Here is a 14,800-nt window from a genome sequence, read left to right as displayed (position 1 = left end):
AACATAACAAGACGTCGCATACCTTCAGATATTACATATAAATAAATAGATAAAGGAAAAAAAGAGTTGCACTTGAGAGGGGGCAGCGACATGAGACGGCAAGTGCATTTCATATTTCATATTAGTGGTGCTGTATGTGACATTCTAATGTTTAAACACATTCACAAAGATTCAAATACCAACTGAGACTCCTGCTAATGGACCAGTGTCACAGGACGGCATATGAATATGATGTGACCACTACACCTCTCTTGTTCTCGGACAAACCCCCCATCTTTCCTTCTCCCCTTTAAAAGAGGTTAGAAATTAAATGGCAAAAACAGCAGGGGACACTCTGAGTATGTGTGTACACCCACTTCGATATATTACAAATGTCTTCCACTTAGGCCTATTTCAACCAGGGGCCTGATATGGTTTTGATACAAGAGACAAGTGAGGAAAAGGAGGGCCGGTTAAGGAGGGGAAACGGCCAGTGTTTGACAGGAGGCCTTTCTAAATCCCACACTCATCCATCATAAGTGGCATTTGTGCACTCTGAAGGCCTGATAATAGCCTTTTGCATTTTCACACTGCGCTTTGCCTTCTGGATTTGATCGGGGAGCGAGAGAACGATGGAGGGAAAAAGGGTGTGGGATGGGGTAGGGGGGGGACGACACACACACATATAAATATACTGCCGTTTTATTCATTCCCTTCTCTTTTTTTTTCTTCTAACTCCTCATCACCCTCGCTCCTTCAAGGCTGCTTCTCTTCTCTTCCCTTCTACATTTTGGGCAAATCACTCTCTGAATTGGAAAAGGGACCCTGGGGCCACAGGCGCAGGGTCCATGTTTCGTTTTTTTTCCCCCCGTTTTTTTTCTTTGGATAATTGACTCTGGTTGCCTGGTAATTCATCGCTTGCATATGCCAGCTAATTCATCAGGAGAAGAGAAGCTGCCGACCTCACAACCTTGCATGCCCCACCACCACACACGCCCCCAAACACACACACACACACACCCCTCCATCGCCCCCACCATCTCCTGCCCCCCCACCCGCCCCAGAAGAGCCAGGAGCTTGGAATGAGAGTAGGGAGCAAGCGGCAAGTTAGCGGATGAAAAACCTGAGATGATAGATGGGGCACATTGTGGCATTATGAATGAATTATACCTCCCAAATACCTTGAGCAGTGCAGACTGTCAGCCTGTATCTATACTAATCTGGGAGAAAATATAGCTGTTTCCACATTAAAGGGGGCCGGCAAAGAACGGGCCACAGAATTAATTGAGCAATCAGGCCATTAGAGAGAAACATCATACTGAGCCCTGTTTCTGATGTGGTAACATTTATCTCTGCTGACCACAAATCTGCATCATTCCTGTCTGCTTTTTCCCCCCTCTCTCTCTCTCTCTCTCTCTCTCTCTCTCTCTCTCTCTCTCTCTCGTTCTCTCTAATGTGGCCCCATCTTCAAACAGATTAGGATTATTGTGACAAGACAAAGGTATCTTTTGTCTTTTTCCGTAGCCGTGTCAGTGCCGGCTGCATTTATCACGGTTGTCACACAGTCTTAAGGCTTTCAGCTTGCACACCTTGTCCCATTTTTCTCCCAGCGGTGGGTCCATGTTAAATCTGCAAAGAAAAGTACATTATTGGAAAATGTCTCCTGATAAATTGTAGGCCTGTCGGATACATGAGCATTTGTTTGCTTTTTTTTTTTATCAGGTGGATCTTAAAGAAATGTGATTCCGATTTTTCTTCCTCAAACTCGCTGTGACATTTTAACTTAGAGTTTGGTAAATGTTGGTATTATAGGTGCTCAGTGATATTTGAAATGTAACGTCAAGGCCAAGAAACAGATAAAGAAAGTGGAGTCAAATAAACAAAGTGTGTAACAAATACAGTAATCTAAATTTTTATAATGTATTACATTATTTAATGCATAATAAAAGTTGGGATTACTGTATTATACTGTAATGTATTACATTATTTAATACATAATAAAAGTTGAGATTACTGGTTTCAGTGACAAGTCAGTTTTTTTGGACTTTAATTATTCCTATATGAGAAATCCACATTTCAGATTAATATCGCATTTTACAGATTTATACATTTTGTTTATACATTTGTCACCATCGTGATGAATAATTATGTATTTGAATTCACAGAAGCTGAATTTAGGTGCATCAGTTGTTACTCTATTATTATTATTATTATTATTATTATTATAGCATTATGATATACTATATTGATCAGTGCCAGATGCAGTCGATGCAGATATTTGAATCTGTACATAGCTGGAAACCAGTGGTGTAGTCTATGTGATGTACGTGATATACCCACTAAGAAAGCTCCAGGATTTCCATATACCCTCTTAAAAATGCCATGACACGCAACAACATACTTTCCATTATCATTTTGATATATTTTGAATTGTCATCTGTTATTTTCTTCTTCACATAGGCTAAATAAAGTTATTTCCAACGTAAATTGGTGCATAAAAGTGTGTCAGAATACAAAAATGAAGTCGATGCTCACAACTTCCTTGGGGGAGCACACCCAGCACTCTAGCACAGTGAAGACAAATCACCAACAGTGGATCAATATGTGGATTTACAGCCAGGCGATGTGTGTTACTTTGTGTGAGTCGCTCTGTGTGTGCTACAGGTGCATGTTCGTAAAGTAGACCCTTTGAAAAGAATTCAATGAAATGAGAAGCAAAGAAAGATGTTGCAGGCCTCTTCAACTTTCACAGAAAGCCGTATGTAAACACTAAGATGCTGTGTGTCTTCCCACCGTTTGTAGTAACATGGTCTTTGTTTTAACCCTCTAACTTTTTGAAATATCTGTGTATGCAGTGGTGTAGTCTAATGTACTGTAGTGGGTATACTGTACTGTATGGGCCTATATATATATATGGTGTCCTCCCCCAAAGACTTAATTTCCTGCATTCTGATGACTTTTATGCACCAATTTACGGTGAAAATACCTTTATTTAGCCTATGTGAAGAAAAAAAAAAAACAGATGACAATTTAAAATATATCAAAACTATAATGGAAAGTATATTGTTGCATGCTATTGCACATTTTTAAGTGGGTATACAGAAATTCTGGGGCTTTCTTTTTTTGGGGGGCGGCTTTTCCGGCCTTCAATTTTTTTGACAGGACAGGGAAAGGGGGGAAGACATGCAGGAAATCGTCACAGGTCAGATTCGAACCCTGGACCTCTGTGTTGAGGCATAAACCTCTCAGTATATGTGCGCCTGCTCTACCCAGTGAGCCAACCCAGTCACATCTTGAAGCTTTCTTAGTGGGTATACCAGGGGCCGTATATATACATATACATATATATATATATATATATATATATATATATATATATATATATATATATATCACGTAGACTGCACACAGTGGTGTAGTCTACGTGATATATATATATATATATATATATATATATATATATATCACGTAGACTACACCACTGTGTGCATGTGCCAGTAAAAGTGTGACACCTGCAGTGCATTAACCCTACAACATGTCTGGTAAGCATGCACGTTCAATCCAAAATAAACATTAATAAACCCATTGTAACTAAAGATCCGTCATCATAATGTGCATAATAAAATGAGTCTCCTCACAGCTACGGACGGGACAGTTGCCTTGGTGATCCAATAGCTAACATCTATCCCCCTCTGCTGGACAAATCTGAGAACTGTACCAAGCTCAATGTTCAGGCTGCAGAAGAAGAAGAAGAAGGCCTTTATTTATCCCACAAGGGGGAAATTCACAATTTTCTGTTAGTACAGTTAAACACAGGCCTGAAGTGCCCAAGAGGCAAACTGGAACCTCTCCAGCCACCAATCCACACTCCATACTTCGGTCTGTATGGGGACTTGAACCAGCGATCCTCACGGTTCCTAACCCAACTCCCTACGGACTGAGCTGCTGCTTAACTTAACTCTTAACTTAACATGTATTTATTTACTGTGCTGTTTCTAATGTTTTTAGCTTCTGGTTCAGCGTGGCAGGCGTACCTTGTTTTCATTTGTGATGTGGAATCTTTAATGAATGTGTTGCTGTTTCCACTATTTTATGTTTGTCCACCTTATTGTGATTTGATGCTTGCTGCAGATCAAACTTCATGATAAGAAAGTGAAAGTTGAAAGTTAAATTCCACCCACACTGAAAATGAAGTCAATACTTTACTTACTTGATTGGTTCATGTACTTGCTAGAGGTTAAGTAAAACCCAGAGTCTCTCTGGCACAAACACACATATACACCATATATGACCACATGCAATAAGGTTACAAAACTCCTGCAATATTCAATGAAATGTGTTACAAGTGTTTAAAATAGGATGTTAATCACCTCAAAGTCATCAAGCTGTCAGAAGAAAAACATGTTTGCATTATATAATGTTGACATGCTGTTATATTTCAGACCATTTTTAAAGTCTGTGGAAAAATAAAGAATTCAGTCATGTTCATGTTCTTTTTAGGAAGGACTTGTTTCAGGGTTTAGAGTTTTCTTCGGTTGGTACTCTGAACAGGTCCTGTTCTGGAGTGGTCATCACTTTAAGTCTCTGCGAGGAGAAAAGGAAAGATAGTTCTCATCCCTTACAGGCTGAATTTCAGATGTTGCCATCTGGATCACACTTTAAACTCCCAAAATTCAGAACCAACAGATATAAACACTCTTTCGTACCTGCAGCCATTCTACTTCTTAATTCTATAAAGAACCATAGATAACGTATTGACTTACTATTTATTGATTGTTTACTTACTGTTTTTAACTAAGCCTGCAAGGTAGGCAATCTCTGTACTGTGTGTGTTATTGTGTGTGATTTGTACTATACTATCTGCTGCACAACAAATTGCCCCATTGGGGGACAATAAAGTAACTTGAACTTGACTATTCCACCGTAACAAGAACGCCACACTGAAAAAAAAACAAGTGAAATATAATATGTGTGGGATGTGTAACATTCAGAGTACCTGTCTCAGTGTTCCTGGAGTTACAGCCAGACTGTAAAGAAACCACAACCTGTAGAGATGGCCGAAGAGAAAGCGAGAAATATTGCGAGGGCATGGCCTCACCGGGGGTGCTGGTAGGTGTTGTTGTACCGCAGAGGGCTGAATTTAACCAGAGATGAAAGCAGTATGCACTGTGAAAAAGATACCTAACTTAGCAACTGAAATCAGAAAGAAGTCAAACCTTTACATTCATTTTTCTTTGTTAGGCTTAGAGCAGAGATCTTCAACAGGGGTTCCTCAGAGTCACTACAGGGCGGACACCAAATTAGTGTTTAATCTTTTTTGAAAGTTTTTTCCCCCAGAATTTGAAATAAGTCTAAAAATATACAGTACATTCACATGAATCCAACATATTATTAGCAAAGATAACTCTAACTGTATATTGACTCTTCACTACATCTCAGCATTTATATATTCTGTCTATTCATGTATACTGTGATATTACTGATCTACAGCACTATGTAGACCACACTTTGCACCTACTGTACATTGACTCTTTACTACATTTCAGCATTTATATATTCTGTCTATTAATGCATATCGTGTAATTTCTGATCTACATCACTACCTAGTCCACTATTTGCACTAACTGTATATTGACTTTTCACTACATTCAACATCTACATAGACTGTCTATTAAGGTTAACTGTATTATTACTGATCTATGTCACTAACTAGACCACAATTTACACTAACTGTATATCGACTCTTCACTACATTTCAGCATTTATATAGACTGCTATTCATATATATTGCGTTATAACTGATCATAATTTGCATAATTTGTTTGTTTCGTTTAGCTCTTCACTACATCTCAGCAGTGTTATAGACTGCCTGTGTTATTACCATATCACTTTCGCATATCCTTCGTCTTACTTACACCTCACTTTGCACCGGCTTTGTAATGCCTAATCTGCACTTTATGTAGCCTTTTGTATTCTGTATTCTGTTGTCTTGCACGCCTATGCTTTTCTTGGCCAGGCCTACCTGGTTAAATAAAGGTTAAATAAAGAAATAAATAAAAAAAATTCATAAAATAAGCCTATTCATTAAAAACAACAATCTCAACAACATTGATGATAGGCTTACTGGCCTAAAGGTAAGGTAGTTACTATGGTAGCCATCCTCAGATACAGTTAAGCTTATGGATTCACTGTGCCTTCCACATGTATGTTTGACATTAAAACATGATGATATATGAATATGTAAATAGTAGCTTAGTATTGAAGGGCACCATAACAGGTATGTGACTAGGCTTTAGGCCACCCTACACGTTATTGTAGGCCCAGTTTATTATGCAACCAACTCTATTTAATACAATATATGGTGTAGGGCGGCGATCTTCAACAGGGGGTCCGTGACCCCTAGGGGGTCCTCAGAGTCACTGCAGGGGGGCCGCCAAAATGTTGTTTTAATACTTCTTTTTTTTATTTTTTTTATCCCCCCCAAAATCAAAATATGTCTGAAAATATACATTAACATGAATCCAACATATTATTAGCAAAGATAAATCAGCCTATTTGTAAAAGAACCAACAACAACCTCAACAACATTGATGATAGGCTTACTGGTCTAAAGGTAAGGTAGTTACTATGGTAGCCATCCTCAGATACAGTTAAGCTTATGGATTCAATGTGCCTTCCACATGTATGTTTGACATTAAAACATGAATATATATGAATATGTAAATACTAGCTTAGAATTGTAGGGCACCATAAAGTATGTGTCAAGGCTTTAGGCCACCCTACACGTAGGGCAGGCCCAGTTTATAATGCAACTCAATTTTATACGATATATGTGGCCTGCTCATCTCTCTTTCAGGTTAGGGGTCCTTTTTTCAAAAATTATTTTTCACTGTATGTAGTGATGAACCTCCAGCAATATTTCATAGCGCATGGGGCGGTAGCCAGTCATGTCTGTAACATTATTGTAGTAGCGATCAGCACCTTGGAGACAGACATTCATGTTACTGTCAGGTCATTTATACTAAAATGTAAGCATGGTTGGGGAAATAAAGTTGAATTTTTGACTCTCAGAAGTAAAAACGTCAATCAAATCAACAGGTGCAGGTAGCTGATGTGAAACTGGTGTGGAAATGGACAAAGGTGCATACATCTCTGGGTGGTGTGTTTCAGGAAGAGAGAAGATGAAAGGTTCTTGTGGTTCATGTGATTTGAGGTGTACTAGTGCTGCCTCCTGCTGGAGGCTCCTGGAACAGATGGGACACTCTTTTATTCAGTTCCATCAACTGTCACCATGAGGTAAATATGTAAATGAAATGTTGTAAAACAAAGTAATTTATACAAACACCGGATAAAAATAATAGTAACATATGGTTAGTATGTAATTAAAATCAGTTATGCATTGTGTAACAGTGAGTTATGAAAAGTGATTTGAAGGATTGTGTCGAGCCAACTAGTGAAAGAAGTATTCACATCTTTGACTTAAGTAAAAGAAGCAATACCTCAGGGTAAAATTACTCAACTACAAGTAAAAAGTATTGCATTTGAAATCGCACTTATGTACAAGTACAGAAGTAATAGTAGCAAAATGTACTTTAAGTATTAAAATAAAAGTACTGATTAGGCAGCAGAATGTGTCATATTATTGGATTCTTATTACATATACATTACTGTGTAAGCAGCATTTTATGTAGGTATGTGACTAGGCTTTTAGGCCAACCCTACACGTTATTGTAGGCCCAGTTTATTATGCAACCAACTCTATTTATATACAATATATGGTGTAGGGCTGCGATCTTCAACAGGGGGTCCGTGACCCCTAGGGGTCCTCAGAGTCACTGCAGGGGGGCCGCCAAAATGTTGTTTTAATACTTCTTTTTTTTATTTTTTTTATCCCCCCCAAAATCAAAATATGTCTGAAAATATACATTAACATGAATCCAACATATTATTAGCAAAGATAAATCAGCCTATTTGTAAAAGAACCAACAACATTGATGATAGGCTTACTGGTCTAAAGGTAAGGTAGTATCCTCAGATACAGTTAAGCTTATGGATTCAATGTGCCTTCCACATGTATGTTTGACATTAAAACATGAATATATATGAATATGTAAATACTAGCTTAGAATTGTAGGGCATCATAAAAAAAAAAGTATGTGTCAAGGCTTTAGTCCAGTTTATAATGCAACTCAATTTTATACGATATATGTGGCCTGCTCATCTCTCTTTCAGGTTAGGGGTCCTTTTTTCAAAAATTATTTTTCACTGTATGTAGTGATGAACCTCCAGCAATATTTCATAGCGCATGGGGCGGTAGCTAGTCATGTCTGTAACATTATTGTAGTAGCGATCAGCACCTTGGAGACAGACATTCATGTTACTGTCAGGTCATTTATACTAAAATGTAAGCATGGTTGGGGAAATAAAGTTGAATTTTTGACTCTCAGAAGTAAAAACGTCAATCAAATCAACAGGTGCAGGTAGCTGATGTGAAACTGGTGTGGAAATGGACAAAGGTGCATACATCTCTGGGTGGTGTGTTTCAGGAAGAGAGAAGATGAAAGGTTCTTGTGGTTCATGTGATTTGAGGTGTACTAGTGCTGCCTCCTGCTGGAGGCTCCTGGAACAGATGGGACACTCTTTTATTCAGTTCCATCAACTGTCACCATGAGGTAAATATGTAAATGAAATGTTGTAAAACAAAGTAATTTATACAAACACCGGATAAAAATAATAGTAACATATGGTTAGTATGTAATTAAAATCAGTTATGCATTGTGTAACAGTGAGTTATGAAAAGTGATTTGAAGGATTGTGTCGAGCCAACTAGTGAAAGAAGTATTCACATCTTTGACTTAAGTAAAAGAAGCAATACCTCAGGGTAAAATTACTCAACTACAAGTAAAAAGTATTGCATTTGAAATCGCACTTATGTACAAGTACAGAAGTAATAGTAGCAAAATGTACTTTAAGTATTAAAATAAAAGTACTGATTAGGCAGCAGAATGTGTCATATTATTGGATTCTTATTACATATACATTACTGTGTAAGCAGCATTTTATGTCGTAGGTCAAAAGGAAGCTACTTCTAACTACCTTTTATTTGTTTGTGTAAGGCAAGGCAAGGCAGCTTTATTTGTATAGCACATTTCAGCAACAAGGCAATTCAAAGTACTTTACATAAAACATTAAAGAGCTGTTATACACAGTTAAAAAATAAAGTTAAATCTATAACAATAAATCTATAATTAATCTGGTGATTCTTTGTCCATATAGTGCTGGCTGGCCTTCAACAGTTACTAAGGGTCTGCTCCCAAGATGGCTCAGACTTGGACATTAAGTACAATTCTAAGAAGAGTAATATTATGATTGCTAGAAGCAGGGAGGACAATAAACTGTCATTTCCTGCTTTCTCTCTGTCTGGTACTGTCCTTAAAGTGTGTGACGAGGTCAAATACTTAGGGCACTATATAACTGATGACCTGTCTGATGATAGGGACATTCATAGACAGTACTGTATGATGTATGCACAAGCTAATATGCTGAATCGCAAATTTAGTATGTGTTATGTGTGAGACCACACTTTTTAAAGCTTTTTGCACCCCGATGTATACTGCCCACTTGTGGCGGCGCTATAAAAAAAGCAGTATGCAGAAACTCAGTGTGGCATATAATGATGGCATGAGGCTGCTGCTTAAAATGCCACGATGGAGCAGTGCAAGCCAAATGTTTGTAAGTGTTGATGTATCCACCTGTCCAGCTGTACTCAGGAATCTCATGTACAGATGTATGTGTAGACTAACTGAGTCATTGAATAGCATAATTGCAACACTAGTGAACCCTGCAATGAGTGCGGTTAGGTTCACTTCGAGATTGTGGAACCATTGGCGTTTTAGTCTATATGCTAATATCTGAACACTCTTTTTGTGTATTGTGGAACTCTGACTGTTGTAGTAATTTGTTGTTGTATTACATTATTTAATGTTGTCTTGTATTTGTCTGTCTTTTGCTATGTTTTGTATTGTGCTATGGACCGTTTTTTTGTGTCCTGAATAAAGAATATGATGATGATGAATCTACAACGCATCAAAATGTATAACTGAGCATATATTTTGTATGTAAAACCCTGATCTTCAAAGTAACTAACTTTTGACTTTTGACTTCAGCCACCAAGGGGCAGCATAACATCCCATAACATCCACAGCATGGCTTCATTTCACTTCCGCAAGGCATTTCTTTGCATCAGTGTGTGAATTTCCTTCTCTGAATCCAACAATGAACCAATCAATGAATCAATCAATGAACTACTTTGATAATTGATTAATTTTTTTTAAGCCATTTCACAAGCAAAAGTGCCACGAAAAAAAAACAATGCTGTAGAAATAACTTTGAAAGAACGAGGTCTGTTACATCACATTGAAAAGGATGTAAGGATCAATCTGCTATGTTGACATTCAAAAGCACATGACTGTTTATGTATATAGTATATTTAATACCATGTATGTTTGAAGCTTATAAACATGATAATGATAATGTATAGAGTACTATATATTTGGTTGTTTAAAACTAATGTATGCATCTGTTCTTGCCTTCTAATGCTGTGACACTTCAATGCCCCTGTGTGGAATCAGTTTATCTAGTATCTGTTATCTCATTTTTTTTCTTATTTCAGATTATTTGATTCAATAATTGAGGCCAGATTATTATAGAGCAGAGAACCCCCCCCCATTCCCCAAGGTGACCCCCACATCTGGACATCCTCATACCCAGAAGTGCTAATGAACTTTACTTCTGTATTCAAATGTAGACCTGAATTAAAACAGAAACCAATAAAGTAGAAGCCAGGAATGCTACTGACCTAGTTTTAAACAGTGCCAGGCAGGAATAATTCAGGTGTATAATAATAGTTTTGGTCGGTGTTGGCTCCATGCTCCTGTCTTTCTCGCGCCAGTCCTTGGATCTCGCGCGGAGTTTCGGTGGGTTTTCGCACGCTTCACAGCGGACCAATTAGAGAGCAGTGTTTCTTCAGAAGCGTCCCGTTGCCATGCAGTCGTCCTGAAACCTGTCCCATGATCCTTTATAGGCCTACTATTTGTTCTAAACCGTCTCTGTCTGTCCCTGTCCGGCAGAGAGGGTGAGTTCAGCATCTGTGTAAACAGAAATGAATTTACTTTGAGCAAATATATTTCAAATGTAGATTCCTGTGTATGTTCAGGTTGTTCTTACGTTGCCAGAAATCGTGATTGTAGTGTCTTTTGTGCAATGTTTGGGGATGTTAGATGTCACCAGTAAAACTAACGTTACATCTGTGCAAAGGTTATTATTACAGGACTAGAGATGTTTTGCAGCGAGGCTACTGAATAGATTTTTTTTTTTGTAACGTTAGCCTAAATGTTAGAGGACAGCAGGCAGCTGCAGTTAACCCGGGTTGGAGACAGGCACGCCTGTTGTTGTGTGTCTGTCCAATCCCACTTGAGAGCACACTCGAAGAATTAGCATACGACCAATGATCACAGCTATGCAAATATTCGCCTGACTAGCATTGTCTCGGGCCGTTTTAATGTGAAGCTGCCAGATTTATCTCTCAGTTGCAGCACAGCGGACAACAGATAAAGTGTGTGTTTAGTCGAGAAGATACCAGGATAACTCGCCAGTACTACACTCTTTGCTCTAAAGTGGATTAGGATTTTATGTACAACATGACATTTGAGGAACTAAGTGGGGATTACTCTCAAGAAAGGTAAATAATATGGATTTTGGACTAATTCCGTGTATTCTAGTCGATGCATAACGTTAACGTTACTTAGCGGCGTCGACCTGCTAAAGTTACGCTGATTATCGCCATCATATAATTGTTTGTGTGCAGCAACATTGCATGCATTAAATAGATGAATGCACAATAAAGGCGATTTCAAAGCTATTTGTGTTCTAACTAACGTTAACGTTACGTACTCACGGCACCGTTAGGGCTGACGACGGATATTAAAATACAGTAGTCTCTTTGATCGGTTAGCTTAGTGGCTCCCAAAGTGGGGTCCGGGGACCCCCAGGGGCCCCTGAGGGGGGTTCCACGAGATCCCCAACAAAAAGGGGAATATTTCATTTTCAGCATAGTTTCATTCATAAGTAACACAATGACAGAATGGCTATGTTATCCGATGGGATACCCTGACAAAATCTTTATCAAATGAGGGTCCGTAGTTTATATTTTGTGTCAGTTTAGTGACCTTGGCGTGAAGAAGTTTGGGAACCACTAGTTAGCTAAGTTAGGTTAACTGTTTTTCTGTTAAGACCATGTCGCGAGACAGTCTTCGATAACCAGCTAACACAACGCTGCACACTGGTTAAAGGTGAACAAAAAATATCAGGATACTTGACACGTTAGTCTTCAATATGCCGGTTTACTTACCCACAGCTGTCAAAACGATTTGAACCGTAAAATTGATAACGCTTAGCTAGCTTGTTACGTGGCGAAACTAACTTGTGCACATCTGTCAGTTGTGTTTGGGACGACGCCGGGTGGTTAGCTAGCAGTCCGGCTAACGTTAGCCAGAAAAAAAGGGGACGGTGGAAAGTGTTTTTTTTTTTTTTTTGTTGGTACAGTTGTAACGACGTTAACGTCAAGTTGTTTGTCTCTGTGTTGCAGAATGGATTCAGTGGCGAAAGCTTTGGAAGAAGTCCTCACCTCTGCGTTGCCTCAGGGCTGCATTACAGTCGGAGTCTACGAGGCTGCCAAATCACTCAATGTGTAAGTACAAGGTTATGTCGGCTAACACTAAGTTATTGTTCTACTGACAGTTGTTAGACATCTGGTACACTGAAAAAACCTCTTAAGTACACGTTGATTGACTTATGTCTAGCAGGAAATATACTGTACTACATCTAACTTTGACAACATTGTTATTGAAACTACCCTGCCAATTAAGCCCCTTTCAATTGTATTGGATTGAAAAAAAAAAACTGTTCTTTATTGAAATATACAGTAAATGGACTAAGAGCATCTATTTTCTTTTCCTTCTCTTCAGGGACCCTGATAATGTGGTTTTGTGCATCCTCGCCACTGATGACGAAGATGTGAAAGATGTGGCACTGCAGATCCACTTTACCCTAATTCAGGCTTTCTGCTGTGAGAATGACATCAACATCCTGAGAGTCAACAACACCCGGCGCCTGGCAGAAATACTGGAGGGAGAAGGAAAACAGAGTGGGGGTGAACCTATGGATCTCCACTGTGTCCTGGTCACTGTACGTATCTTTTCTCATCAATCTACGTCTTTTATGCCTACATGAACCTTGTAATGTTGTGATATTGTACACTGTGTTGACCCCATGTGCAGAACTTGTCAGTACTTGTTCTTGTGCATTAGATAAGCATATATATTGACTCCTCCCTCGTATGACTTCCTTGGAATTTCAGCAGACGGAAATAACTTGTATGTGCACACAAACAGGGACTATCTGTAACGTTATGTAACCTGTAACTATATAAATTGAACTATATGCATTCAAATCATGTATTCTCTTTTTTTATTCATATTTTCAGAGCCCACATTCTACATCATGGAAGGACCCCGCTTTGAGCAAAGTGAACCGATTCTGCAGGGAGAGCCGCTGTATGGACCAGTGGGTACCCATCATCAACCTGCCCGAACGATGAACTTTTAGCTGCTGAAACCTGTGAAAGGACTTGTATCTGCACATTAAGAGTGGTGTGAACCCTGATGGACACATTACCACCCAGAGATCAAATTCCAAAGTACTGCTGATGGGGAAAGAACATTTTGAAGAGAGAAAATAAAAAAGACCCCGCTTGTCTACATGGGATGTATTTAAAAGCAGACAAAAAAAGAGCTGGGGGGGAAGGATTTCCACTTTGGACAGGACCGTTTGGAGTTGCATCTGTCAGCTTTGGCAACGGAGATGAGATGGCGAGGCACTTGTATCGTCATGAGGTGGGAATAAAAAATAAAAAGGCACGTGAAGTCGGACACTGCACAGAAGGATTATATCATGTATGTTTGGTAAAGCCTCTGTGACGAGTCAGAGAAGTGGGGAGAAACCAGAAATTGGAGCTGTTGAGTGGACCAAGGCCTCGGCCTCTCTCTGCAGAAACAAAGCACTTGTTAAAACACTGGACCTTTTGCAATTTCACTTATTTGATTCAAAATTGTTAATGTTGACGTTGCTATTGTCCTCATTTAAAAAGGGAAGGGCTACACATCCAGTGCAGACATTCTGTGTATTTAGTGTTTCCTATTGCCAGCTGGTTTTCTGCCACATGTAAAAAATTTTGTTACAATTTAAGTTATTTCTAATGATATTTAAGTGTATTTATGTTTCTTTTTTTTTTTTTTTTTACCTTAAATATTTGCAAAAATCTGAATACTTATGTATTGCTGTCAATAAAAAGTATTTTTTTTTTTGGAAGCCAAAACTGCACGTGTTCTCTTTTCTTCCATTTCTGGAAATGTTGGCAAAGCCGAGCTGAATTCTGACCTTTAGCCGTTTGCAGTTGTAAAGAGGAGTCACGTGCGGATCACAGGGGTCGTGTTGGCCTCTGTGGCCTCAGTGCCATCTCTGAGCTGAAGAGAACAATAATCCTCAGCGCTCTCTCTGCACAGGCTTCTGCCTCGGTCAGCAGGACCTGTTCATTCATCCACACAGGTTCCCCTTTTCACCGATTCTCACTGATTTGTTGGACAGTTTAGTTTGCATTCTCACCAGCTGACTTCCTAGAAAAGAGCATGTGACATCTGCACACATGCTGCACAGTTAAGGGGAAGGAATATGGACTGCAATACCGAAATTTCACATATTTCAT

The 14,800-nt window shown here is 38.9% G+C and overlaps 1 protein-coding gene across 1 annotated transcript; it reads left to right on the top strand.

Annotated features, from left to right (window-relative positions):
• Positions 1-11,552: 11,552 nt before the first annotated feature.
• gadd45aa (growth arrest and DNA-damage-inducible, alpha, a) lies at positions 11,553-14,406 on the top strand. The gene is made up of 4 exons (XM_078264492.1): positions 11,553-11,719; positions 12,626-12,727; positions 13,005-13,224; positions 13,523-14,406. Exons 1-4 carry the CDS (start codon positions 11,670-11,672, stop codon positions 13,634-13,636), a joined length of 486 nt encoding a protein of 161 aa, XP_078120618.1. The 5' UTR covers positions 11,553-11,669; the 3' UTR covers positions 13,637-14,406.
• The last annotated feature ends 394 nt before the right edge of the window (positions 14,407-14,800 follow it).

This window comes from Sander vitreus, chromosome 12 (assembly GCF_031162955.1).
Source record: "Sander vitreus isolate 19-12246 chromosome 12, sanVit1, whole genome shotgun sequence".
Taxonomy (NCBI): domain Eukaryota; kingdom Metazoa; phylum Chordata; class Actinopteri; order Perciformes; family Percidae; genus Sander; species Sander vitreus.
Note: the sequence above shows the minus strand (reverse complement) of the source record. Positions and strands in the feature narration are given on the sequence as shown.